This window comes from Ursus maritimus, unplaced genomic scaffold, assembly GCF_017311325.1.
Source record: "Ursus maritimus isolate PB19 unplaced genomic scaffold, ASM1731132v1 scaffold_2, whole genome shotgun sequence".
NCBI classification, from domain to species: domain Eukaryota; kingdom Metazoa; phylum Chordata; class Mammalia; order Carnivora; family Ursidae; genus Ursus; species Ursus maritimus.
Window position 1 is genome coordinate 36,053,694 of NW_024424452.1, and position 23,940 is coordinate 36,077,633.

At 50.8% G+C, this 23,940-nt stretch overlaps 1 protein-coding gene across 8 annotated transcripts in view; it reads left to right on the forward strand.

Moving 5' to 3' along the window:
* The first annotated feature begins 2,007 nt into the window (after positions 1-2,007).
* NLRC3 (NLR family CARD domain containing 3) overlaps positions 2,008-23,940 on the forward strand; it is a 31,404-nt gene continuing 9,471 nt past the window's right edge. For 6 of the 8 annotated variants that reach the window (XR_005836109.1, XR_005836108.1, XR_005836110.1 and 3 more), the window contains exons 1-9: positions 2,008-2,303; positions 13,893-13,984; positions 14,239-14,515; positions 14,764-14,947; positions 15,044-16,793; positions 17,736-17,822; positions 20,450-20,533; positions 21,027-21,110; positions 22,579-22,662. Coding sequence is in view for 4 of the 8 variants with exons in the window: in XM_040635422.1 (XP_040491356.1) it covers positions 14,788-14,947; positions 15,044-16,793; positions 17,736-17,822; positions 20,450-20,533; positions 21,027-21,110; positions 22,579-22,662 (2,249 nt within the window). In the remaining 4 variants the exon portion in view is untranslated. Of the gene's footprint in view, positions 2,304-13,892; positions 13,985-14,238; positions 14,516-14,763; positions 14,948-15,043; positions 16,794-17,735; positions 17,823-20,449; positions 20,534-21,026; positions 21,111-22,578; positions 22,663-23,940 lie in introns of those variants that run through there. The other 2 variants (XM_040635423.1, XM_040635425.1) reach the window with 2 other exon arrangements.

Genomic DNA, 23,940 nt, shown 5'->3' on the forward strand with positions numbered 1-23,940 from the left:
AGCAGGCAAAGGGGTTAAAAATGAGCCCCACACTAAAGACATCCCCACAACCAGAGAATTGGCAATGTCCTTGACCTTTCAACAGAAGCCAGACCTACTGACTCGGCAACTGGAAAATTAGGTCCAGCTCACTGGTTGAGAAGGAAAATGGTGTGGAGGAGCTGCCCCATCCCAGCACCTGGGGTGAGGCTGGAGGAGTGGGGCCTGCAGTGAGCCTCGTGCTGCACAGGCGCTTCCTTCCAGAATCTCTGCCCAGCCTGGTGAGGGGTACTTAGCACAAGAGGAGAACATGCTGAGCCCCAGGGCTGTGGAAAGCCACACAACACCCATGTTTTGCTGTGCTGTGTTGAGACCTCCCAGGCCTGTCCCCTTCCTGTGGCCGGCCAGGCCACGGCCACTCAGGCAATCACAGGAGAGCCACAGCCCAGCTCAACCAGGGCCCAGGCAAAGGGGCCCCCGGGGACCTGCACAACCCACAGGAAAGCCCCTGCCCTTGCAGGCAGGAAGCCTCGGGCTGTCTCTGAGTTGGGAAGGGCCAAGACCACTGCTTGTCTGGCTGTCACAGCTCTGAGTGGACAGAAGCCCAGCGTGAGAACAACCGTGGGAGACTGTGCCCCAAACAGACAAATGCCCAGGAGAGTTAGGAGGAAGGCCTCTAGGCCTCTCACGGAGGAGCCGGCAGAGGGAGCCCATGGACCAGCCCTGTCTGGCCATGGGCCATCCATGCGAGGCAGAGGCCAAAGTTGCAGGGGAGAGTGCCTTAGACCCCCACGGAGGGGACTATTGCCTCCCATGCGCAGGATCCCCCCTCCCTGAGCTGTGCAGGGGGGAGCAGAGCAGGCCTCTTGGCCTCTTTCATGTGACGGATACCCACCAGGCCCCTGCGGCTTCCAACATCCTGTGGGCGGCCTGGTTTCAGACGCCTTCGCTGCACGTCCCAGCCATGGCTACGGTGCGTGCTCTGATGGCCAGGAGCCTCAGCAGGCTTCTCGAGGGCAAGGCCCATGCCTCTCCCCCCGCACCTGGCAAGCTGCGGGGGCCTCTGAAGGCACTGCTGGAAGGGAGGCAGGGAGGGGGGCACAGAAGGGTATCATTGCACAGAGTACTTCTCATCTGCCACCTCGGTTCCCTCTGCTCCCCTCTCCTCCATCACCTGCACAGAGCTCTGGAGAACAGGTTGATAGAAGCACACGGCCCCTCCCACTGCCCTTTATCCACAAGCTGCCACATCATCTGAACCCATTACCCTCCTGCTCTACAACCATCAATGGCTCCCAGTTGGTTTGCTTAGGAAACTGAGGCACCCATCCCTTGGCTCCCACCTTGTCTCCATGGCTCCACATTAAGGGGCTTGCTCCCTGCCACTGGAGGATGTCCTGTACTTTTCCTCTGTTGTCATGCTTCTCCTGTTGTCTACTCTGGACATGCCCTTCCCCCTCACCCCTTTGCTCTCAGCGCCGCCCACGTGCTGAGGGCCATCTCCGGGGCCAGAGGGAACTGCCACACTCTGCTGTTTCAGGGTGCTGCCGGCCTGCCTTTGGGAAGACACTGGGGTACAGCTGGGTTGCAGCTGCCTGCTGGGTGCTAGAGAGAGGAAAGCATGGGGGATTAGACAGGATGACGAGGGCCATGGCCACAGCAGAGTGTGCCAGCCTGGAAGTGAGAGGACTCTGCTCCAAACACAGCGGCCAGCTTCCTGCTGTGTGGCCTTGGGCAAGTCACTGAACGTCCCTGCAGCCAGTCTAGTTTCCCTAGCACCCCCCAAAAGCAAAGGTCTGCTGGTGGTGAGACTGTTTTCCTCTGGGGCCTTGGCTGGACCTCACTTTTGAGCATGACGACTGCAGGGGTCCTCAAATCCAGATCCTGGAGGCACCCCCTGCCTCTCTAACTTACAGGGTGGTAACAGGGCCAATCCGGGCAGCTGCGGCTCATTGATCTGAGAGGCTGTTGGCTTTTGAAATCAGACAGGAAGGAGGGTTGAGGTGGAGCCCGGCACAGGAAGAGGTGAGGAGCCCCAGTGCCGTGACAGCCGGTGGGCTTGGGGGACTGCAGGAGCTGGCAGGCTGCAACCCCACTGCCCTGCACAGTCAGCGCCTCCCCAGCCCTTGCCACAGGACCTTGCTCCTGCCTTGCACAGATCCTGAGGGCTCGTGGCCCAGCTGACTGGTCACAGAGAATCCCAGGACACCCCTCCACCACGCAGTTGCCTCCGTCCACTGGAGCAGGGCTGAGCCTGGGAGCACCGGGATGGAGCACCCCCAGCCCCCCAGTCTTGGCATCCCTAGGACGACGAAGCCCAGGGGGTAAGTCAAGCCCAGGCTGGCTCAGTACAGGATGGGGGAGGAAGAAGAGACTGCTGGCAGGAAGGACCGTGACTTTTAGGGCCTGAGCTGCTCTCGGGGGCAGTGGGTGCTGAGAAGATATTCCATGGGTGCTGGGAGCTGCTGAGCAGGACTAGGTCACTGTGTGGAATAAACAAACATGTGCCCAAGGACAGCCCACGATGGGCCAAGGGGACAAAGCCCAGCTCTCCAGGTACCAGTGATGGGCTAGAAAGAGCAGGAAGTAACCAGAAAGGCAGGCAGACAGAAGGGAGGTTGAATGGTGCAGCCCAGGAGTGCAACCTGGAATCTGCAGACCCAGGCTCCATTCCTGGCATCCCCGTTCCACCTGTAAGATGGGGGTGACAGTACCAGACCTGCCTCAGGGTCCTGAGGGCCAAGGGCAGGCAGTGCAGGCTGGCTGGGGTCCAGCACAAACGCCACCCCCATGCGGGGTGAGCAGCCCCGGGGGGTCTCTTCCAGCCACACCTCTGGATGGGGATGAGGCTCGTCATTTTGAGAGACAGTAACCACAGAGGCCTTCTCAAAAGAGGTGCCACTGAGCTGCGCCAGGGGTGGCTGCTGGCTGTGGGGTCCTCCCCGTGGCCAGGCTCCTGGGTTCCCAGGGCTCCTCTGGGTCTCCTCAATGGGGGCAAGGCTTTCCCTGAGCGGGGGTCTCACTCCTGGCCATCACAGGCCACCCTGTGGCTGGCTCCCAGGTGGGGGTACAGGCTGGCTGCCCCTCCTCTGTCCCAGGGGCAGTGCAGTGGCAGGAGGGCCGTCTCCTGTGGCAAAGGCACCACTTCCTCCCACCTCTGGGAAAGGATGTTTGGTTTCCAGTGATCTGTAGCCATGGACCTGGGCTACGTCAAGGGGGCTGAGAACTGCGCTCTTGGGCCTTGGGAGGCACAGTGGGGGCAGGGAGTCGGAAGAGAGGAGCACCCAAGAGGCTGTGGCCTGAGGGAAGGGCAGCTCAGGCAGGAGGTCAGCACTGTGGGGCGCTTACAGCCGTGGAGTGCAGGTGGGCAGAGAGAGGCTGGCTGTCATGCACAGGCCACAGCTGGCTACAACTAAGGCCCTGGGGAGGGAGCGCAGGACAAGACAGGACCTGTTGGCAGAGCGATCAGTAAATCGGGACCTGTGTCTTCTCAGGGATGAGACAGAAGCTCAGCTGTCGCAGGGTCTGAGTGACAGCAACACCAGAGAGCACAGGTCCTCCGCTGCATCCTACCCCACAGACGAGGTCTGGAGGATGCATGGGCAAAGGGAAGCTGTCCTCTGGGGGAGAGGCAGTGGGCCCCAGGCATCTATCTGGCCTGGCTCTGCCCATGACAGCTCAGAGCTTCTCATACTGACCGACTTCTGGCCTTCAGATTCCCAAGGCAGCCCAAGGCCCAGCCGCCCTCTGTCTTCCCGCCTTGTGGCTGGCGGGGCCTCCACTCTCACTAGAGTGTGTTTACACTGGGCAAGACCTTTCTGACTATCCCTGGTGGACATGTGGCAACCAGATAACACTCCACTCAGAGGCCTGGGGCAAGTTCCACCCTGCAGGGCAGCATCTGGGCTACACATAGGGCCTGTTCACACAAGTGGCCAGGTAGCTGTCCCATGGGGGGAGCTCTCTCATCAGCCTCCGATGTTGGCCCTGGGTTTTAAAGATTGTATTTACTTATTTGACAGAAAGAGAGAGTGTGCGCAAAAACAGGGGGAGCGGCAGAGGGAGAAGGAGAAGCAGGCTCCCCAGTGAGCAAGGAGCCCGATGCAGGACTCAATTCCAGGACCCTGAGATTACGACCTGAGCCGAAGGCAGATACTTAACCAACTGAGCCACCCAGGCGCCCCGGCCCTGGGTTTTAAAGTATAAGTATATCCCATGTAACATTTGGGATATACTTATAGTGAAAGAACAGATGTTATCTGAAACTCAAATTTTCCTGGGTGTCCTGTATCTTAATTTGCTAAATCTGGCACCTCCAGGCCTGAGGTCGGCAGGGCAAGAAAGACAGGTGACTGATTCAGAGGAAGTGTTGGTTTCCAACACGGAGAGGATGATGGGACTGCGGGGTAGGGGCAGGGGGAACCTCACCCCTCCCACCTTCCCAGACACACTCGGTCTTGTCTCCTGTCCCCTCACTCTTGCCTGCTGTTGTCCTTCCTCTGTCACTTGCCCAGCCTCTCTGGTCTAGCGGTTCTCAATTCTGGCTGCTCCTTACAATCACTCACGTAGCTTTAAACTACGAACATGCTGAGGCCCTACCTCACACTAAATACATCTCTAGGTGGTTGGGCTAAGCAGTCACTTTTTAAAAATCGTGCTCCATAGAAGGACCGTATGATTCAGCAATTCCGCCTCTGAGTACATACGTAGCTCAGAGAACTGAAAGCAGGGACTTGAACAGATATTTGTACACCCATGTCCACAGCAGCATCTATTCACAAGAGAAAAGAGACGGAAACAACCCAAATGTCCGTCAATGGATGAATGAATACACAAAATGTGGTCTATCTATACAATGGAATATGATGTAGCTTTAAAAAGGAATGAAATGTTTATATATGTTAAAACAATGATGAACCTGGAAAATCACGCTCGGTGAAGGAAGCCAGACACAAAAGGACACACGCTATACAATTTCACTTATATGAGGTCCCTAGCATAGTCAGATTCATAGCGACAAAAAGTAGAAGGGTGGGTGCCAGGGGCTGGGTGGAGGAAGATGGCAAGTTAGTGCTTAAGAGGGGCAGAGTTCCTGTTTGGGCGATGAGAAAGTCACAGCATTGAAAATGTACTTAGTGCCACTGAATTGTACACTTAAAAAATGGTTACAATGGGGCACCTGGGTGGCGCAGTCGTTAAAGCGTCTGCCTTCGGCTCAGGGCGTGATCCTGGCGTTCCGGGATGGAGTCCCACATCAGGCTCCTCCGCTGTGAGCCTGCTTCTTCCTCTCCCACTCCCCCTGCTGTGTTCCCTCTCTCGCTGGCTGTCTCTCTGTCACATAAATAAATAAAATCTTTAAAAAAAAATGGTTACAATGGCAATTTTTATGCTGTGCATATTTTAATAAAAAATTTAATTAAAAAAATAGTGTTCCAGACACTGTCCTGCCAGAGCGGAGAAGCACTGAGCCTGGCCCTTCTTCACCATGGTCCCCTCATGCTCCCGGCCACCACCACCCCGCCCCAGCAGCAGCCGTCTGTCACTCGTGGGCGCCTCTGGAGTCCAGCCCTGGGCTGTGCCCTGACATCACTCACACCAAGAGCCAGACAGAGGCCCTAGCGTCCTGGCCTCATGCACTAAGAGGCAACAATAACATTGCTTCCTTTGGGTTAGGCACATTTGCATATGTAGATGGCTGCTAGCATAACTGTTTTTAAATTGGGCTATAACTTACAGACAGTAAAGTGAACCCCATGGATTTTTACGTATGTACACACCTGTGCGTCCGTACCCATCAACCATCATGCTGATCACCCAGATCAATGTGTAGAGGTTTCCAGTGCCCCAGAACTCCCACAGGCCCCCGCAGTCGGAACCTATCCCAAGAGCAGCCACTATTTTGACTCCGAAGGCCTCAGATAGGTTGGGCCTGACATTGAACTCCCCGTAAGTGGAATCACTGAGTATGTTTCTCAATTCTCTCCACACGTCTGCGAGAGTCAGCACACTGTTGAGTGTGACTTGATTGTATGAATGTACCAAAAAAAAGGAATCCCATTCTCTTGTTGATGGGTAGTGGCTGTTTCTACTTTTTTGGACACTATGAATAAAGCTGCTAGAATATTCTGATACAATGTTTTAATGGATATAAACACTCCTTTCTGTTGCGTATATACATACCCAAGCAGGGAATTGCTGGATCACAAAAGTAGGCATATTTAGTCTTACCACTACTAAACATTTTTCCAAAGTGATTTTAAATTTGCATTTCTCTGATGAGTAAGGATATATATTTTTTCACTATTTTAAAAATTTTTCTTTTTAAGGGGGGGAGCGTCAGGGGGGGAGAGAGAGAGTCTTAAGCAGGCTCCACACCCAGCACAGAGCCGGATGCGGAGCTCGATCTCACGACCTTGAGATGATGACCTGAGCCGAAATCAAGAGTCTAATGCTTAACCAACTCAGCCACCCAGGTGCCCCTCTGATGACCAAGGATATTATCTTTTGTGACGTATCTTCAATTTTTTGGCTCATTTTTAACTGGGCTGTCTCTTACTGATTTTTAAATGTATTGGAGACATCTCCTAGTCCACAGTTTGCTTTCTCACCCTTTTAAAACTGTCTTCTGTTGAACAGATACCCCTCATTTCAATGCATCCCCATATATTACTCTTTTCTTTCATGGTTAGTCTTCTGTGCTCCATCTAGTCTTTACCTAGCTCGAGCTCCTGCAAGTATTCTGTAGTTTTTCTAAAGGCTTGGCTGTCTTATCATTCACATTTAAATCTATGATCCTGCGTGAATTACTTTTTGTGTATGGTGGGAGGGAGGGTGGTTAAGGTCCATTTTCCTGTAAGAATATCTCATTGGAGCAGCACGATTTGATACAAAGACCGTCCTTTCTCCGCTGACCTGCAGCAGAGCCCTTGCTGTACATCTGCTGACCATACACGTGTGGGTCTGTTTCTGGAAGCTCTGTTGTACTGCTCTATTTGTCTGCCCTGTGCCAATACCCACAGCTCTAGACTAAGCCTTCATATGGTGTAGTATAAGTCGTCTAGCTTTGTTCTTCTTTTTCAAAATGATTTGGGCTAGTCCAGAGTCTTTTGCTTTACATATATATTTTAGAATCAGCTTGCCAATTTCTACCCTCCCTTCCTCACCGGAAAAGCTTGCTGGAATTCTGATTAAGAAGTCATTCAATTTATAGATCAATTTGGGAAGAACTGACATTTTAACAATATTGTCTTCCAAACCATGAATATGGTAAATCCCTCCTTTAGGTTTTCTTTATTTCTCTTAGTATTGTTTTGTAGTTTTCAGTGTGGAGGCCTTGCAAATTTTTTGCTAAATTTACTCTTAGACATTTGCTTTTAAAATATTTCAAAATTTTACTTTCAATTTCATTATTGCTAATAAGCAGAAATATATATGATCTTTTTACGCATGATCTTTTACTATATGATCTTGTGTTCAGAAACCCTGCTAAGCTCATGTATTAGTTCTAATCAATTGTAGATTCTTTTGGATTTTCAATGTATACAATCATGTCAACTGTGACTCGTGACAGTTTTTCTTTCCTTTTCCAACCCTGATACCTTTTATTCTTTCATTTTCCCTAATGCACTAGCACCTAATTAAAAAATGAAACAAAACAAAACATCAACCAGAAAAGGTTACTACTCCTAGGGAATGAAAATGAAGTATATACTTTACTTGCTTTTATATCATTTAAGTGTTTTTAATGAGCATGTATTACTTTTATAATTCTGTAAGCAATCTAGTTAAATGAGATGGGGAAGCAATAAATGTTTGTTAGCAAAATCTAAGCAATTGAAATTTACAAAGTAGGGGTGCCTGGCTGGCTCAGTTGGTAGAGCATGTGACTCTTGTTCTCAGGATCGTTGAGTTCAAGCCTCACATTGGGCATGGAGCCTACTTAGAAAGAAAGAAAGAAAGAAAGAAAGAAAGAAAGAAAGAAAGAAAGAAAGAAAGAAAGGGAAAAAAAGAAAAGAAAACAGATTTACAAAATAAAAAACAATTTCTTAATCACACTGTCATATTATTTCCAGCTTTTGGCCTATATGGCCAGACAAAAATGGAATCTGATTACTACCCGCCCCCCCAAAAAAGGTATTCTAATTCTCCATACCTTAATTTTTTTCCATATAAAAATACACTATAAAATATCCAGGAAGCTCAACAAATTCCAGGTGAGATTAACTCAAAGAGACCCTTACTAAGACACGTTATAACCAAACGTTCAGAAGACAAAGACAAAAAGGAAATGTTAAAATCAGCAAGACAGAGTAAACTATCACATAAAGGGATCCTCAATAAGATTATTAGCAGACTTCACAGAAAAAAAAAAACTAGTGCACAAGCTAGTATTATTGTAACTTTGGTTTATAACTCCAAATTTTGTTTCTACACAATTTAAGAGACTAAAGAAGGGGCACCTGGCTGGCTCAGTTGGTAGAGCATGTGACTCTTGATCTCGGGGTTGTGAGTTTGAGCCCTACAATGGGTGTACAGATTACATAAAAATTTTTTTAAAATTAAAGAAAAGAGACTAAAGAATTTTTAAAATTCATTAAATTATGTTTGGGGGCACACAATGTATAAAGATGTAACACTGTGACATCAACAACCAAAAGGGGTCAGACGGAGTGGTAAAAGAGCAAAGTCTGTGCATGTTGTAAAGTTAGGCCAGAAAAAATTCAAAGTGGACAAAAGACTTAAGTGTGAGACAGGAAACCATCAAAATCCTAGAGGAAAACACAGGTAGGAACCTCCTTAACCTCAGTCGTAGCAACTTCGTACTAGACCCATCACCAGAGGCAAGGGAACAAAACCACAAATGAACTACTGGGACTTCATCAAGATAATAACTTCTGCACAGCAAAGGAAACAGTCAACAAAACTAAAAGGCAGACTATGGAATGGGAGAAGATATTTGCAAATGTCATATCTGATAAAGGATTAGTATCCAAAATCTATAAAGAACTTATCAAACTCAACACCCACAAAACAAATAATGCAGTTAAGAAATGGACAGAAGACATGAATAGACACTTTTCCAAAAGAAGACATCCAGATGGTCAACAGACACAAGAAGAGATGCTCAACATTACTCATCATTAGGGAAATACCAATCAAAACCACAATGAGACATCACCTCACACCTGTCAGAGTGGCTAAAATTAACAATACAGGAAACAACAGATGTTGGCGAGGATGTGGAGAAAGGGGAGCCCTCTTGCACTGTTGGTGGGAATGCAAACTGGTACAGCCACTCTGAAAAACAGTATGCAGCTTCCTGAAAAAGTTAAAAATAGAACTACCCACATCCAGCAACTGCACTACTAGGTGTGTACCCAAAGGACACAAAAATACAGATTTCAAGGGCTACGTGCACCCAAATGTTTATAGCAGATGATCAACAATAGCCAAACTATGGAAAGAGCCCAAATGTCCATCAGCTGATGAGTGGATAAAGAAGATGTGCTGTGTGTGTGTGTGTATAGTATCATGCTAAGTGAAATAAGTCAGAGAAAGAAAAACACCACACAATTTCACTCATATGTGGAATTTAAGAAACAAAACAGATGAACATATGGAAAGGGGTGGGAAGAGAGAGGGGGAAACAAATTATAAGAGATTCTTAATGATAGAGAACAAACTGAGGGGTGATGGAGGGAGGTGGGTGGAAATGGGCTAGGTGGGCAATGGGTATTAAGGAGGGCACTTGTTTGGTGTTTTTTTTAAAGATTTTATTTATTTGGCAGAGAGAGAGAGAGAGAGAGAGAGAGAGCACAAGCAGGGGGAATGGCAGGCAGAGGGAGAGGGAGAAGAAGGCTCCCCATGGAGCAGGGAGCTCAATCCCAGGACCCTGGGATTGTGACCTGAGCCAAAGGCTTAACCAAGTGAGCCACCCAGGAACCTCTTCCTAACTCATTCTATGAGGTCAGGTCTAAGAAATTAAAGAAATACATTAATGGAAACACATCCCATGTTCATGGATTGGAAGACTTAGTATTATTAAAATGTCCATACTATCCAAAGCTATCTACAGATCAAATGCAATTCTATTAAAATCTCAATAACATTTTCTGCAGAAATAGAAAAAACCATCCTAAAACTCGTATGGAATCTTAAGGGACTCCGAACAGCCAAAACAATCTTGAAAAAGAACAAAACTAGAGGACTCACACTTCTTAATTTCGAAATCACTACAAAGCTACAGTAATCAAGATATTGTGGTACCGGCACAGAGACAGACATACAAACCAACAGAACTGAATAGAGAGCGCAGAATCCAACCCTCACTTATATGGTAAAAAGATTTTTGAGTAGGGTGCCATGGCCGTACAATGAGAAAGGACAACGAGGAAAGGACAGTCTTTTCAACAGATGGCGCTGTGAAAACTGGACATCCGCATGCAAAAGCATGAAGTTGGACCCTTACCTATCTTATCTAATACCATATACAAAAATAAGCTCCAAAACAATCAAGGACCTAAATGTAAGACCTAAAACAATAAAATTCTTAGCAGAAAATGGCACAAATCTTCATGACATGGGATTTGGTGATTATTTCTTGGATGTGACACCAAAGGTATAGGTATATATAGGTAACAGAAGAGAAAATAGACAAATTGGGCTTCATGAGAATTGGACACTGGTACATCAAAAGACACTACCCACAGAGTAAAAGGGAACCTACAGGATGGGAGAAAATATTTGCAAATCATATATTTGATAAGGGATTAATATCCGGAATATATAGAGAACTCTTACAACTCAACAACAAAAAAACAACCAGACATAAAAATGGGCAAAGGATTTCGATAGACATTCTCCCAAAGAAGATATGCAACTAGGCATTAAGCACATGAAAAGATGCTCAAATCAAGACTATAATGAGATACCACCTCACGTCCATTAGGATGGCTCCTATCAAAAACACAGGAAACAACAAGCATTGGTGAGAAAGTAGAAAAATGGGAACCCTTATGCACTTTTGTTGGGACTGTAAAATGATAAAGCTGCTGTGGAAAACAGTTTGGCAGTTCCTCAAAAAGTTAAAAAAAAGACTTACCACACGACCTAGAAATTCCACTTGTGGGTATACCCTCAAGAATTGAAAGCAAGAGGGTGGCTTAGCCGATTGACTGTTGGATTCTTGGTTTCAGCTCAGGTCATGATCTCAGGGTCATGAGATCAAGCCCTGCATGAGGCTCTGTGCTCAGTGGGGAGTCTGCTTGAGGATTCTCTCCCTCTGGCCCTCCCCCCCCCCAACACACTCACGCACACACTCTCTCTCTAAGAAATAAATCTTTATTTTTTTAAAGAGTTGGAGCCGGAGGTGGGGCTCAATCTCACTCCCTGAGATCATGACCTGAGCCTAAATCAAGAGTTGGATTCTTAACTGACTGGGCCATGCAGGGACCCCCTCAAAACAACTTTTAAAAGAAACTGAAATCAAGTTTTATGCTCACTATGAATTCAAGCTCCAACAATGTTTTTCATAGGCTGGCCAGTTTGCCCCAACACCATTCCCACTAATCTGAAATAGCCTGTTTTACAGAGCTTTGTGTAAACGGAAGACGGTATTGAAGAGTCTCAGGTTGGCTCAATATTAGACCATCTGTCAGTGTAGCTCACAGACTGAAGGAGAGACCGGCTACGAATCAGTCATGTCACTCCCTCCAGGGGCTTCCCACCACACTTAGATCCAAACTGCTTATGCCAGTGAGCAGGTCTCCACCGCCCCCTGACCTTGTCTCCCGACCGCCTGTGAGTCCCCTCGCCCGTTCACTGCACTCCAGCATCTGTGCTCTTCTCCACGCCCCTGACACGCAGGGCACGGCGCTTGCTATCTCCCTAGCTCTTGGCAGGATTGACTCTTTCTCACTCTACAAGCAGCCTTCTCACAGAGGCCTTCTCCGGCCACGGTGACCGCCATCCCGCTCCGCCATGCGCACCGCGTGTCTCGTTCACAGCGCTTCGTCACCAGCAGACAGGCCTCGCTCCTTTCCTTGTCTTCTTTTTTACGGTCATTACGCCCCACCCCGGCCACACTCACAGGGTCGGGACTTTGTTTAACTTGTTCACTTTCACACCCCCCAGTGCCTGGGACACACCACAGGCCCTCTATAAATACCTGCTGATCGGAGGAGTGAATGGAAATAAATCATGGGGCTGTATCGATATTGCTAAAAAGGTATGTGCCCATTTAACAGACATGCCTCATTTTTTAAAATGTGGGAACGCACTATAAGAGGCAGTCGATTATCCAGCATGAAGGCTGGTGTCAGTGAAGCCTTGGTTTCTCCTGCAACTCAACTGCTCCCCAGTTGTGTATCCTTGGGCAAATCACTTAATCTCCCTGAGCTTCGATGTCCTCATCCATAAAATGGGAGAGAGAATGCAACTGAGAGTTGTCACAAGAAGTGAAATGAAGTAAGTGCTTAACAGAATGTCTGGAACACAGGCAGCCTTCAGTATCATGTAATGTTATTTGAATGGTGATAGGAGACAAGGAACTGAAGGAATCTTTTTCAAGAGCAGAGGAAAACTAATCAGACATCGTCACAAACGTCAGGCCTGCAGGCTTGGGCTGGAAATAAGACAAGGATGCCTCGTGCGACTGCCATCCTTCACCATTGTGTGCGGGAAGCAGTGGGTCTGACCAATGTGGGAAAATCGTTTGGGATAAGTGCTGTGGTTTTAGAAAATAGATGAACTTATTCACATTGCAGTAAGAATTAACCGAGGGGCACCTGGGTGCCTCAGTCAGTTAAGTGTCTGCCTTTGGCTCAGGTCATGATCTTAGGGTCCTGGGATCGAGCCCCACATCGAGCTCCCTACTCAACGGTGAGTCTGCTTCTCCCTCTGCTCTCCCCCCACCCCCACTCGTGCTCTCTCTCACGCTCTCTCTCTTTCAAGTAAATAAAATCCAAAAAAAAAAAAAAAAGAACCATGAAATGACGAGAACTAATGTGAATACTTAATATGTTGATCGGATAGGAGATAAAATAGACAAAAATTGTCTTCTTTATACCAACAGACTTCACAAGAACAACCAAAGCTATTTAAAAATATCTAGGGGAGCCTGGGTGGCTCAGTGGGTTAAGCCTCTGCCTTCGGCTCAGGTCATGATCCCAGGGCCCTGGGATTGAGCCCCGTGGCGGGCTCCCTGCTCAGCAGGGAGCCTGCTTCCCCCTCTCCCTCTGCCCCCCCCACCTGTGCTCGCTCTGGCTCTCTCTCTTAAATAAATAAAATTTTAAAAATCTTTTAAAATATCTAGATACAAATAGGATTGGCAAGATCCACATGAGGGAGAACACTTTCACTGCAGGATCTAAAGGAAGACCAATGACACCCACACCAGCCTATACACATTAACACAATTTCAGTCCAAATCCCATCTGGTTTGCTCTCCACTTGGGTTTTGACACTTAGAAGAACAAAAGAGTGAGAACAGCGAGAGGATGTGAGAAAGAATAAGGAGCGTGGTCTCACCCTGGCCTTCTACTAGCGCACTCCGAGTCCCCCAGCTGGGCTGGACACCACCTGCCCTGAATTCATTGTCCTAGTTAGCTCTTCAGCGGCACTATGAACAGAATGGCTGGAAAATGCTATTTTACTTGTCGCTAAGCTTTGTGCAGCATTTTCCAGGTAAAAAGGTTCACCCTGAGTTAAAATGCCAGGAAAGCCCAATGTAAATATAAGGTCAGGGAGTCTGCTGCACCCTTGGGGCTGGAGCCAGTTGACCCCTCGTAAGTGACTGTTGCTGAGACCCAGAGAAGCAGAGGGCTGGGAGGTATGGGTCAGACCCATCTCAGCTCTTGCCACCTGGAGCCATAGCTGGGACCTCTGCCAGTGCTCTGTCCTGTTTTCTCTCCTAGAACTGTGGACGAGGGATGGCCGACCCCCACCCCCTGAGTTCGTGGGGCCAGGCGGAGGGGCTGCCGTGGGATGGACATCCCACCTGCTGCAGGTGAGGAGGGGAAGGGGGTGGCGGTGGGCTTGGGGTCCTCTGGTGTCCAGCTTAGCTGAGGGAGGGACACATGGGGGCAGCCAGCCTTGGCTACGGGATCCACTCAAATCCTCGGAGAGGAAAAGGAAGGTGAGGAGGTGGTGCCTAGGCACAGCTCTACCTCGTGGCTGCGGAAGGCAGTGCTGCCTGTGGGTCAGGAGACCCCAGGGAAACACTGAGAAAAACAGCAACGCTCTTGGCATTGTTCATCGTAGGAGTTCGGACAAGCACACCAAGACACGAACCCACTACTGTAGGACTGTGCACCGTGGCTTCACTGCCCTAAGAGCCCCTGGGCTCCACCTATCCACCCCTCCCCTCCTGGCCACCACCAACGATCTCCATAGTTTTGCCAAGTTGCCTTCCCAGACTGGCTTCCTTCATTCGCCCCTTCGTGTGAGCGGACCTGCCCTTAACCTCCTATTTCCAGGTCACAAATGAGGACATCACCGCACAAGCAGCTCAGGCGGCCTGCCCAGCGTCACACAGCCAGTAAGTGGCAGAGCTCAGGTTCCAGCCCAGGCCCCCCCATCCGACCCACACTCCTGGCGTCAGGGGCTCCTCTCACTGTCCGGGAAACAAACAGCCCTTCCAAGCCCTTCCTGCAGACCAGACCGAGGGCCACCAGCAGTCTGGGGAAGGACAGAGAGTGGGTGCCTCCCCGTCCCTGGAGGCTCACTCACCTGTCCCAGGCCAGGGTGGTGACACGGCAGAGAGCACTTCAGGCCCTCTCTTCACAGCTCCTGGTGGCAATCCCGGACTCCATGAGGAAGCAGGAGGTGCGGACGGGTGGGGAGGCAGGCCAGGGCCGAGGCCCTGGCTCCCCGGCAGGGCAAGTGAAAGTCCTCGTGGACCTGCTGGCCGGGAAGAGCAGTCAGAGCTCCCAGACCCCACAGACCCTGGACAGGACGCCACACGGTGATGGTAGGCATATGGAGGGTCTCCCTGGGCCCTCCCCTTCCACCCCTCCCTCCCCTCCCCCATCTTCCCCTGCCCTCCCCTTTGGCCTCTGTCCCACAGACTCGAGGATACAGAAGTGCCAGGAGGCCCTGCTGAATAGGGTGAAGGGCAGCCCGGAGCTGGGCGGCCCCTCGCCCAGGCTGACCAGCCTCCTCCTGGTGGAGGGGCTCACAGACCTGCAGCTGAAGGAACATGACTTCACGCAGGTGGAGACCACACGTGGGGGCTGGCACCCAGCCAGGACCATCGCCCTGGAGAGACTCTTCCTGCCTCTGTCTCGGGTGTCTATCCCACCCCGAATCTCCATCACCATCGGGGTAGCTGGTGTGGGCAAGACCACCCTGGTGAGGAACTTTGTCCACCTCTGGGCCCGGGGACAGGTCGGCAAGGACTTCTCCCTACTGCTACCTTTGACCTTCCGAGATCTCAACACCTACGAGAAGCTGTCTGCAGACAGACTCATCCGCTCCGTCTTCCCGCACATTGGGGAGTCTGGCCTGGCGGCAGCAGCCCTACCCAAAATCCTCCTGATCCTGGATGGCCTGGATGAATGTAAGACGCCTCTGGACTTCTCCAACACTGTGGCCTGCACGGACCCCAAGAAGGAGATCCAGGTGGACCATCTGATCACCAACATCATCCGAGGCAACCTCTTCCCAGAAGTTTCTGTCTGGGTCACGTCCCGCCCTGGCGTGGCTGGCCAGATCCCGGGGGGCCTGGTGGACCGGATGACAGAGATCCGGGGCTTTAACGAGGAGGAGATCAAGGTGTGTCTGGAGGAGATGTTCCCCGAGGACCACACCCTCTCAGACTGGGTCCTGAGGCAGGTGCAGGCAGACAGGGCCCTGTACCTGATGTGCACAGTGCCGGCCTTCTGCCGGCTCGCAGGGTCGGCGCTGGGTCACTTGAGCCGCACCAAGCCGGGGCCCCAGGACTCGGCGCTGTGGACTCCAAGGACCCTGTGCGAGCTCTACTCTTGGTACTTCAGGATGGCCCTCGGTGGGGATGGGCAGGAGAAGGGCAAGGCAAGTCCTCGCATCGAGCAGGTGGCCCACAGCAGCCGCAAGATGGTGGGGACTCTGGGTCGGCTGGCCTTCCACGGGCTGGTCCGGAGGAAGTACGTGTTCTACGAGCAGGACCTGAAGGCGTTTGGCGTGGACCTCGCTCTGCTGCAGAGTGCCCTGTGTGGCTGCTTCCTGCGACGGGAAGAGACCCTGGCTTCCTCGACAGCCTACTGCTTCACCCACCTGTCCCTGCAGGAGTTCGTGGCGGCCGCGTACTATTACAGTGCGTCCAAGAGGGCCATCTTCGACCTCTTCACCGAGGGTGGCGTGTCCTGGCCCCGCCTCGGCTTCCTCACCCATTTCCGGAGTGCGGCCCAGCGGGCCATGCAGGCAGAGGACGGGCGGCTGGATGTGTTCCTGCGCTTCCTCTCAGGACTCCTGTCTCCAAGGGTCAACGCCCTGCTGGCGGGCTCCCTGCTGGCCCAGGGGGAGCACCAGGGCTACCGGGCCCAGGTGGCTGAGCTCTTGCAGGGCTGCCTACGCCCCGACGTAGCCGTCTGCGCCCGGGCGGTCAACACCCTACACTGCCTGCACGAGCTGCAGCACACAGAGCTGGCCCGCAGCGTGGAGGAGGCCATGCGGAGCGGGGGCCTGGCAGGGCTGACCAGCCCCCAGCACCGCGCCGCCCTGGCCTATCTCCTGCAGGTGTCGGATGCCTGCGCCCAGGAGGCCAACCTGTCCCTGTGCCTCAGCAAGGGCGTCCTCCAGAGCCTGCTGCCCCAGCTGCTCTACTGCCGGAGCCTGAGGTGGGCACCGGGGTCGGGGTGTGCCAGGTGTGTGGGCGGAGGAGAGGGCGGGGCCCTGAAGGTTCCTCCCCCCCCTCCCCCAGCACACGCCCCTGTATCAGCATCCTGGGGCTGCCGTAAAGAAGGGCCACAACGTGGACGGCTTAAGGCGTCAGAAACTTACTCTCTCACAGCTCAGGAGGCCGGAGTCCAAAATCAAGGTGTTAGCAGGGCTGAGCTCCCTCTGAAACCCATAGGGGAACATCCTTCCTGCCTCTCTAGCGGGTGCTGTTTGCTGGCATCCTCAGCTTGTCCACACATCACTCCCGTCTTTGTGGTCACACGGACTCCTCCTCCACGTCTGTCTTCGCGTAGTGCTCCCTCCGACGGGCACACCAGGCATGTGGGGCTACAGGCCCAGCCTGCTCAGAATGACCTCATCTTAACTAATCACAAGCGCAATGACCCTATTTCCAAATATGGTCACATTCTTGAGGCACTGGGGGGGGTCAGAACACCAACCTATCTTTTTGAGGAACACAAGTCAACCTTCAACACCCTGTGAACCATCCCAGTGCTGACAGGGGCCGCACCCACTCATCCTGCCCCCAGCCCAGCGTCCACCCAGTGCTCTGGACCTTAGGAAGGCTGTAAGACCAGGGCTGTTCCGGACCTGAGAGCAGGTGCCACGTCCTCAGGAGAACTAGCAACCCGTGTCCTACATACTCACAGGGTGTGCTAGGCCGCTGGGAAGACACCCCTCTGGGTAGGAATCCTAGGGCTCACAACACTGAGCTCCCGAGTCCACCCTCATAGGAAAATGCTGAGCATGGTGGGTGTGCTGGCATGGACCCGAGCCGCACGGCAGGGGCTGCATGGCGACGGAAACGTCAGCCTGGGCACCTCTGCAGCCATGATGCCGGCGGGCGCTGGTACCACTCACCACTGCCCTGCCTTCCGCAGGCTGGACAACAACCAGTTCCAGGACCCTGTGATGGACCTGCTGGGCAGCGTGCTGAGTGGGAAGGACTGTCGCATTCAGAGGATCAGGTAACGCGGACCCAGGAGACCCCATCCGGGGTGCCCACCTGCTGCATAGGGTCTGGGGCTCCTTTCCCATCCTCCTCTCTGCTCAACCGGCCAGGGGTGCTTTCAAGGAGAGGTGCCTTTGAAGTACGTGGCTCAGGATGCACGTTGCTTGTTCTGCCCATTCCAGAAAGTTCCAGAGGCTCAGGTGCCTCATCTGTGAGAAGAGGGAAAGGACAGGGTGAGGGTTAGATGCTCTCATGGACATGGAAGCATGTCTCCGAATACTCTATGTTCTGATGTGGTGCCAGGCTGGGTCTTCTCTAAGCTCCTCTCAGAGCTGGCCCTCAAAACAGTATCAGAGGAATGCGATCACATCTTTAAATAAAATTTTAAAGTTTTTAATCTAAAAAGTGAATTTAAATTTGAACTTTTATTTAAATGAGTGCAAAAAATACAATTTAAACACTGCATCTTTAATATTATAATTAGACAAAAGTCTATATGCTGGCGGCAGAAGAACTCTCTTCCTGTGATAACATTTTTGAGTCTGGGTAACACCGGGTTTGGAGCTGAACTGATGTGATGACCTGAGGGTGGCTGGAACTAGGGAGAGGAGTTTGGAGCATAGGATCCAGAGAGGAATTCTTCATCCTCACGTAAGCCTCCCTCCAGGTTCTGAAATCATCCTTATCTGAGAAAACAAAAACAAACGTGGAATGAGTCAGGAGCAAAAAGAAGTCACTGAGGACAGAAGTGAGAGCGGTGGGCCCTGTGTGCCCTGTACTGTCACCTCTCTGATTAAACAGGGTAAAAATGGGGTGAAAACAGTACCTGTAAGTCCAGGGGTCTCCCTGACCCTCCTCACAGAACGCGGAAGAGCTCTTGTACCCACAGCTGTGGTTCGGCACACCAAAGATACAGATGAAAATCTGCAAAGAGGGAAGGTTCGTGTGGGGCGGGCTCCAGGGAGACCAGGCAGACTTTCACTTGTCTCTCCCAGGGTGGTTACATACACAGTGCCTCCCTCCCCCGGTGACCACGTGTGACAGCATGCACCAAGCATTCCCACCAGCGAGGCTCACCCAGGCTTGTGTGCAGAGTTTTCGTGGGGGGCTGGGCATGAAGGGAAGCCCCTCCAAGGGTCAAGCTGCTATTGCAGGGGCCCAAGGCCCCCAGGTAAACAGAGGTCTGCTTTCAGGAACTGGGGGTGAGGTTAACCCTTTCCTGCACACTAACTCCCTCTTCGGGTTGTCGAGCAGCTCCACAGGTTAATGCAAGGGAAGTGTGAGGACGGGCCAGGCACAGGAGGGGCACTGTGCAAGGGCCAGCCATTCTCAGCAGGATTCTGTCTTGTTAGCCAGAGATATAAATGCAATCTCTTTGAAAGAAACACGATAACAACAACTTTTCATTATTTTTTCCTTCATGGGAGCCTTCAGCAAAATAGTCAACTTTCAGTGTTCTGCATAAAGGAGTCTAGATAACGCTCAGAATATTTTCTGAACAAAAACCCAAAATTTCTTCTCTGGCCACATGCTCTTCTTCACCTCCCTGTAGTTGGTCCTCATGGGCCACATCCCTGTGTGAAATGTCCAAGGCACCCTTTAGAATACACACATGGCTCATGAAATATTACTTCTGAAACGTTCTGCAAGTCGGGGGGGGGGGGACAGAGGCGTTCTAGAACTCAGGAACGTTTATACAGAAGGCGGTCCTCATGTTCAAAGTTTAAGCAACATAACCCTTTTTAAAAGTGGTCTATCAGGCAGGACTCCAGTAAGGGATGCGCAGCTAGAAGCTGCTGGAATTGAAAGAAGAGGGGTGCTTGGTTCCCCCTCAGCCTCTAGGGGCTCCTGAGGCTTTTCTGAGGAACACCAGGGGCCCTTGAAACACAGCTTGAAAAGCACTGGGGATTCTAACTGTACCTCCCGGGTCCTCCATAGTTTTAAATGCCTCAGAAGCTGTAAAGAAGCTCGGTAGCCACCATTTCCGAAACCGTGTCCATGAAGCGACATGATCCACCAGCTTATTCCTGAAATTACCCTTTCAGGGCAGACACAAGTTTTTTTTGGTTTTTGTTTTACTTTCAAATTAGTTCTGTAATAAGTACCCTCTTCCTCTCTTGCATTAGAAAAAGGACTGGGGCCAGCGGTGAGAACTATGAATTTGGCCACCAGTTCGTGAGAGCGGATTATTAAAGTTTTAGGAACTTTTGCAAGCTGGGAGTGCTTGAAATTGGCTGTGGTGAGGGTATTTACACCATGGAAATTGGCCGACGCTACACGTCAGTGTTTCTGTATTTTGTTTTTTGCAGCACACCATTGGGTGGGGGTCTCTGCGGGAGACTTCTGTAACTGCCCAGGCTCTCCGCCGAGACGTTGGTGCAGAAGCTTCTGCGCCAGATTCTGGCCAAACTTTGCCCCGTGACTCTGCCAGTGTGAGGGTCTGTCCCCCATTCTGGCCCTACCTTACCTGGCTCAGAGGCTTTCCTGGGCTGGGCACTTCCACTCTGGGCTCACCTCATCTCCACCTGTGTCCTTCATGATGCTGGTGAAACCGAGAGGTTTGGATCACAAGCCTGGTGTTGAGGAAGAGGCAATGAGATTTACGGACCTGCAGTAACCACTCCTCTCCTTCTCCTTGCGCAGCCTGGCTGAGAACCAGATCAGTAACAAAGGGGCCAAAGCTCTGGCCAGATCCCTCCTGGTCAACAGAAGTCTGACTGCTCTGGAGTAAGTAGGACACATAAAGCCAACGTTCCCCCATTGGGCCACGGACAGCTTGTGAGCCATCCATGAAGTCCCTTAGACCACACTCTCCCCTGGGTGGGGTGGAAGGACAGCTGAGCAAGCAAAATCCTGGCTCCTCCTCAGCTGTTGGGACCAGCCCGGGGAGGCACCGGGATTTTGGCCCTGAGGCTGACATTATTCTCCCAGCTCTCTATACCTGGCCTGAGCCAAGTCCCTCAGAGCCTGCTTTCTTCTCCCCATCACATGGGGCCATCCTGGGAAATTCCTTACTTGTTCACCTAAATAAAGGTCTCTGCAAAACATGAAATTCTAAACTCCAATACATGAAATTCTAAACTCCAATACATTATTTTCAAGAAGCATAGATTTAAAGGTTGGGTAACTTATGTTCTTTTTTTCCTCCCTGGGAATTGCATTAAAACAAACAAACAAACAAACAAACAACAACGAGTTCTTTTTCTCTTTGTTCCTCCAGCCTCCGCAGTAACTCCATTGGACCTCAAGGCGCCAAGGCTCTGGCAGATGCTCTGAAGATTAACCGCACTCTGGCCTTTCTGAGGTATGTGCCATCTGCTCCCTCTCCCGATGTAATCAGTAGAGGACCCAGAAAACCCTCTCCCAGGTGCCAACCATGGAGTGGGAGATGATTCAAAATGGCGGGCATGCTATACTGGCTCCCATCTAGGTGGATACCACATGATCTAGTATCCTACACAAGTTTCAGGTTTCAGCTCTTCCCTGGTCATTGTCCTTCAGCTTTTCCCTGGTCATTGTCCTTCTGTTTAGAGCCTAGTCAGAGGATGGAGGAGAAGGAGGATGGGGTTGTACAGAGGAGGAAAGGCAAAATAATCTATGAGGAAAACCTCTTGTCCTCCATCGAGTGGGAAACTCCCACGGCCATGGTGTCAGAATGTTCCCCAGAGGTGTTTTCCAGGACACTGAAAAGCCCATCTTCCAGAATATTCTTATGGTTTGATGCAGTTTGCTGTGCTCTTAGGGGCCTATAGTTGTATCCATCCTTAATTGAATGCGTACTGTCATTTGTTTTTCCATTTATTCATTTTTATTGGGGTGAAATTCACCATTTTAAAGTATACATTTCAGTGACACTTAACACACTCACAGTTGTTCATTCATCACCTTATCAGGTTCCAAAATATTTCTATCACCCTAAAAGTAGATTCCGCATCCATTAGCAATCACTTCCCATTCTCCCCTCCTCCCCACACCCTGTCCTGGCAGCCACCAGGGACTGCTGCTTTCTGTCTGTTTACCTACTCTGGAGATTTCATATATATAGAATCCTTCAGTAAGACCCCTTTGCCTGGCTTCTTTCACTAAGCATCATGTCTTCAAGGTTCATCGACATTGCAGCAGGTGTCAGTGGCTTCACTCCTATTTATGGCTGAGTCATATTCCATTGTATGGACAGATCACAATTCATCCATTCATCAGTTGATGGACATTGGGTTGTTTCCACATTTTGGCTCTGGTGAATAATGCTGCTGCACGCATTCACGTACCAGCATTTGAGTACCTGTCCTCATTTCTTTGGGGTAGACAGCTACTAGTGGAATTTGCTGTGTCATATGGTAACTCTGTTTGACCTTTTGAGGAACTGCCAGACCGCTTTCCACAAGGTCTGCCCCATTTTACATTCCCACCAGCAGTATGTTAAGGTTCCAATTTTTCCACATCCTTGTCAACACTTGGATGCTGTGGCTTTTAGCTGTAATTAAGACTGTTGATAACCTAGTTATCATTATCCAGATACCATGGGCACCTTGTTCCCAGTCAATAGACAAATGCTTAGAGACCCAGAGGGAATCCTAACGGCAGAGCAGCACTGGAAAGAACCAACTGTTCCCAAATCCTGTGTGGTGGGCAGTAAGGGGACGTAGCAGTCAGCTTCTCCCCCCACCCCTCGCCTCATCCCTTGAGCCTTGCTAAACCGCAGTAGAGGTTAAGGCCACCACTGGGCACCCCCACGCACACCATTGCTGACGCACTCTTCCTTGCCTCCACAGCCTGCAGAGCAACGCCATCAGAGATAATGGTGCCAGGTCCGTGGCTGAGGCCTTGGCTGCCAATCGGACCCTCTCTGTGCTGCAGTAAGTAGACATGCTGACCAGCAGAGACCCCTTCTTCTCTGCTCTCCTCCTCCAAGGGCCTGTCTGTTTTCTGTGAGGGATGATTGGGGAGATGTCCTGAGGCTTTCTGACCCATCTGGATGGCCCCTGGAAATCTTGATGTCCACTGCTTTTCCACAGAACAGACGTTGGAAAATAATTAAAAATAAAGCCTCTGCCAATGCAGAGAATCCTCTCTACAAATGTAGTAAAGAATGAAACAGCTTAGTTCTTTGAATATTCAACTAGACTGCAGTGCACATCATTGGCTACCTACCAACAAGACGGCAAAGACAAATCTCACCCTTTTCTCCAGCCAAGCAGAGACAACCCACCATATGTGTGCTCTCAAGAGAAGTTTCCTCAAGTAAGATGACTGGACAGCACCATTTGTTGCACATAGTTTTTCTTAAATTTGCTTGGTAGCTGGGGTAGCCATCTGTGTAACTAATCACCTTTATCCCAAGGCAAAACCACACTCCTCCTATCTTTATGACAACTTGGAGTCGTGCTTTCTTCCTTGACGTGTACCCTTCAAAGACAGGGCTCCAAGGTCCCTATAGGCTGTAAATCTGGCAAGAGGGTTATTTAGCTTTTAAAAAGATTTACATCCTTCTCAAAGGGACAGCTTTACCCTTGCAAGTTTTCTCAAAGAACACTCCAAGGGAAAGAGAGGGCTCTTTCCTTTTTGGAACCGGGGAAAATTCCCTACTGCTTACAATGTATTTAGCCTTATGCTAGACAGGTCCTGCCCTGCCTGTCCTCCTAGGGTGAGCACAGGGGCTCCTGGTAACATCTCCCTCCTCCAGATGTGGTATAAAGGGAATAGCTGTTGGAGAAGGGCCTGAACAGAGGGTCTGCCCGAGGGAGGGTTGGGTGGCAGGCTGCTGGTGAGTCTGGAGGGAGGTAGATGGTTGAGTGTTGAGAGGGTTGACTGGGTGAGGAGCCAGTGGGACTCGTATGTAGAAGTCGCCACTTGAGAGGTTGCTGGATATTACGTGTCCTCTGGTCACTGCTTCCCAGCTTCTGACGAGGGAGGCTCCAGGTGTCCTTGCCTCCGACGCCCCCCCGCCCCAGAATGATGTTAATCTGCTGGCATCACTTTGGCAACAATCCACACGCCTTTCCTAGAAACCACTCTGCCGATGCTGTGATAAATGGAGAGGGCACCTGAGCAGTCTCTGACCTCTCACCTTGAACCAGACTGGCCCTGGAGTGGGAATGGCTGTGGCCGGCTTTGCTGAAAGACCCTTCTCCTCT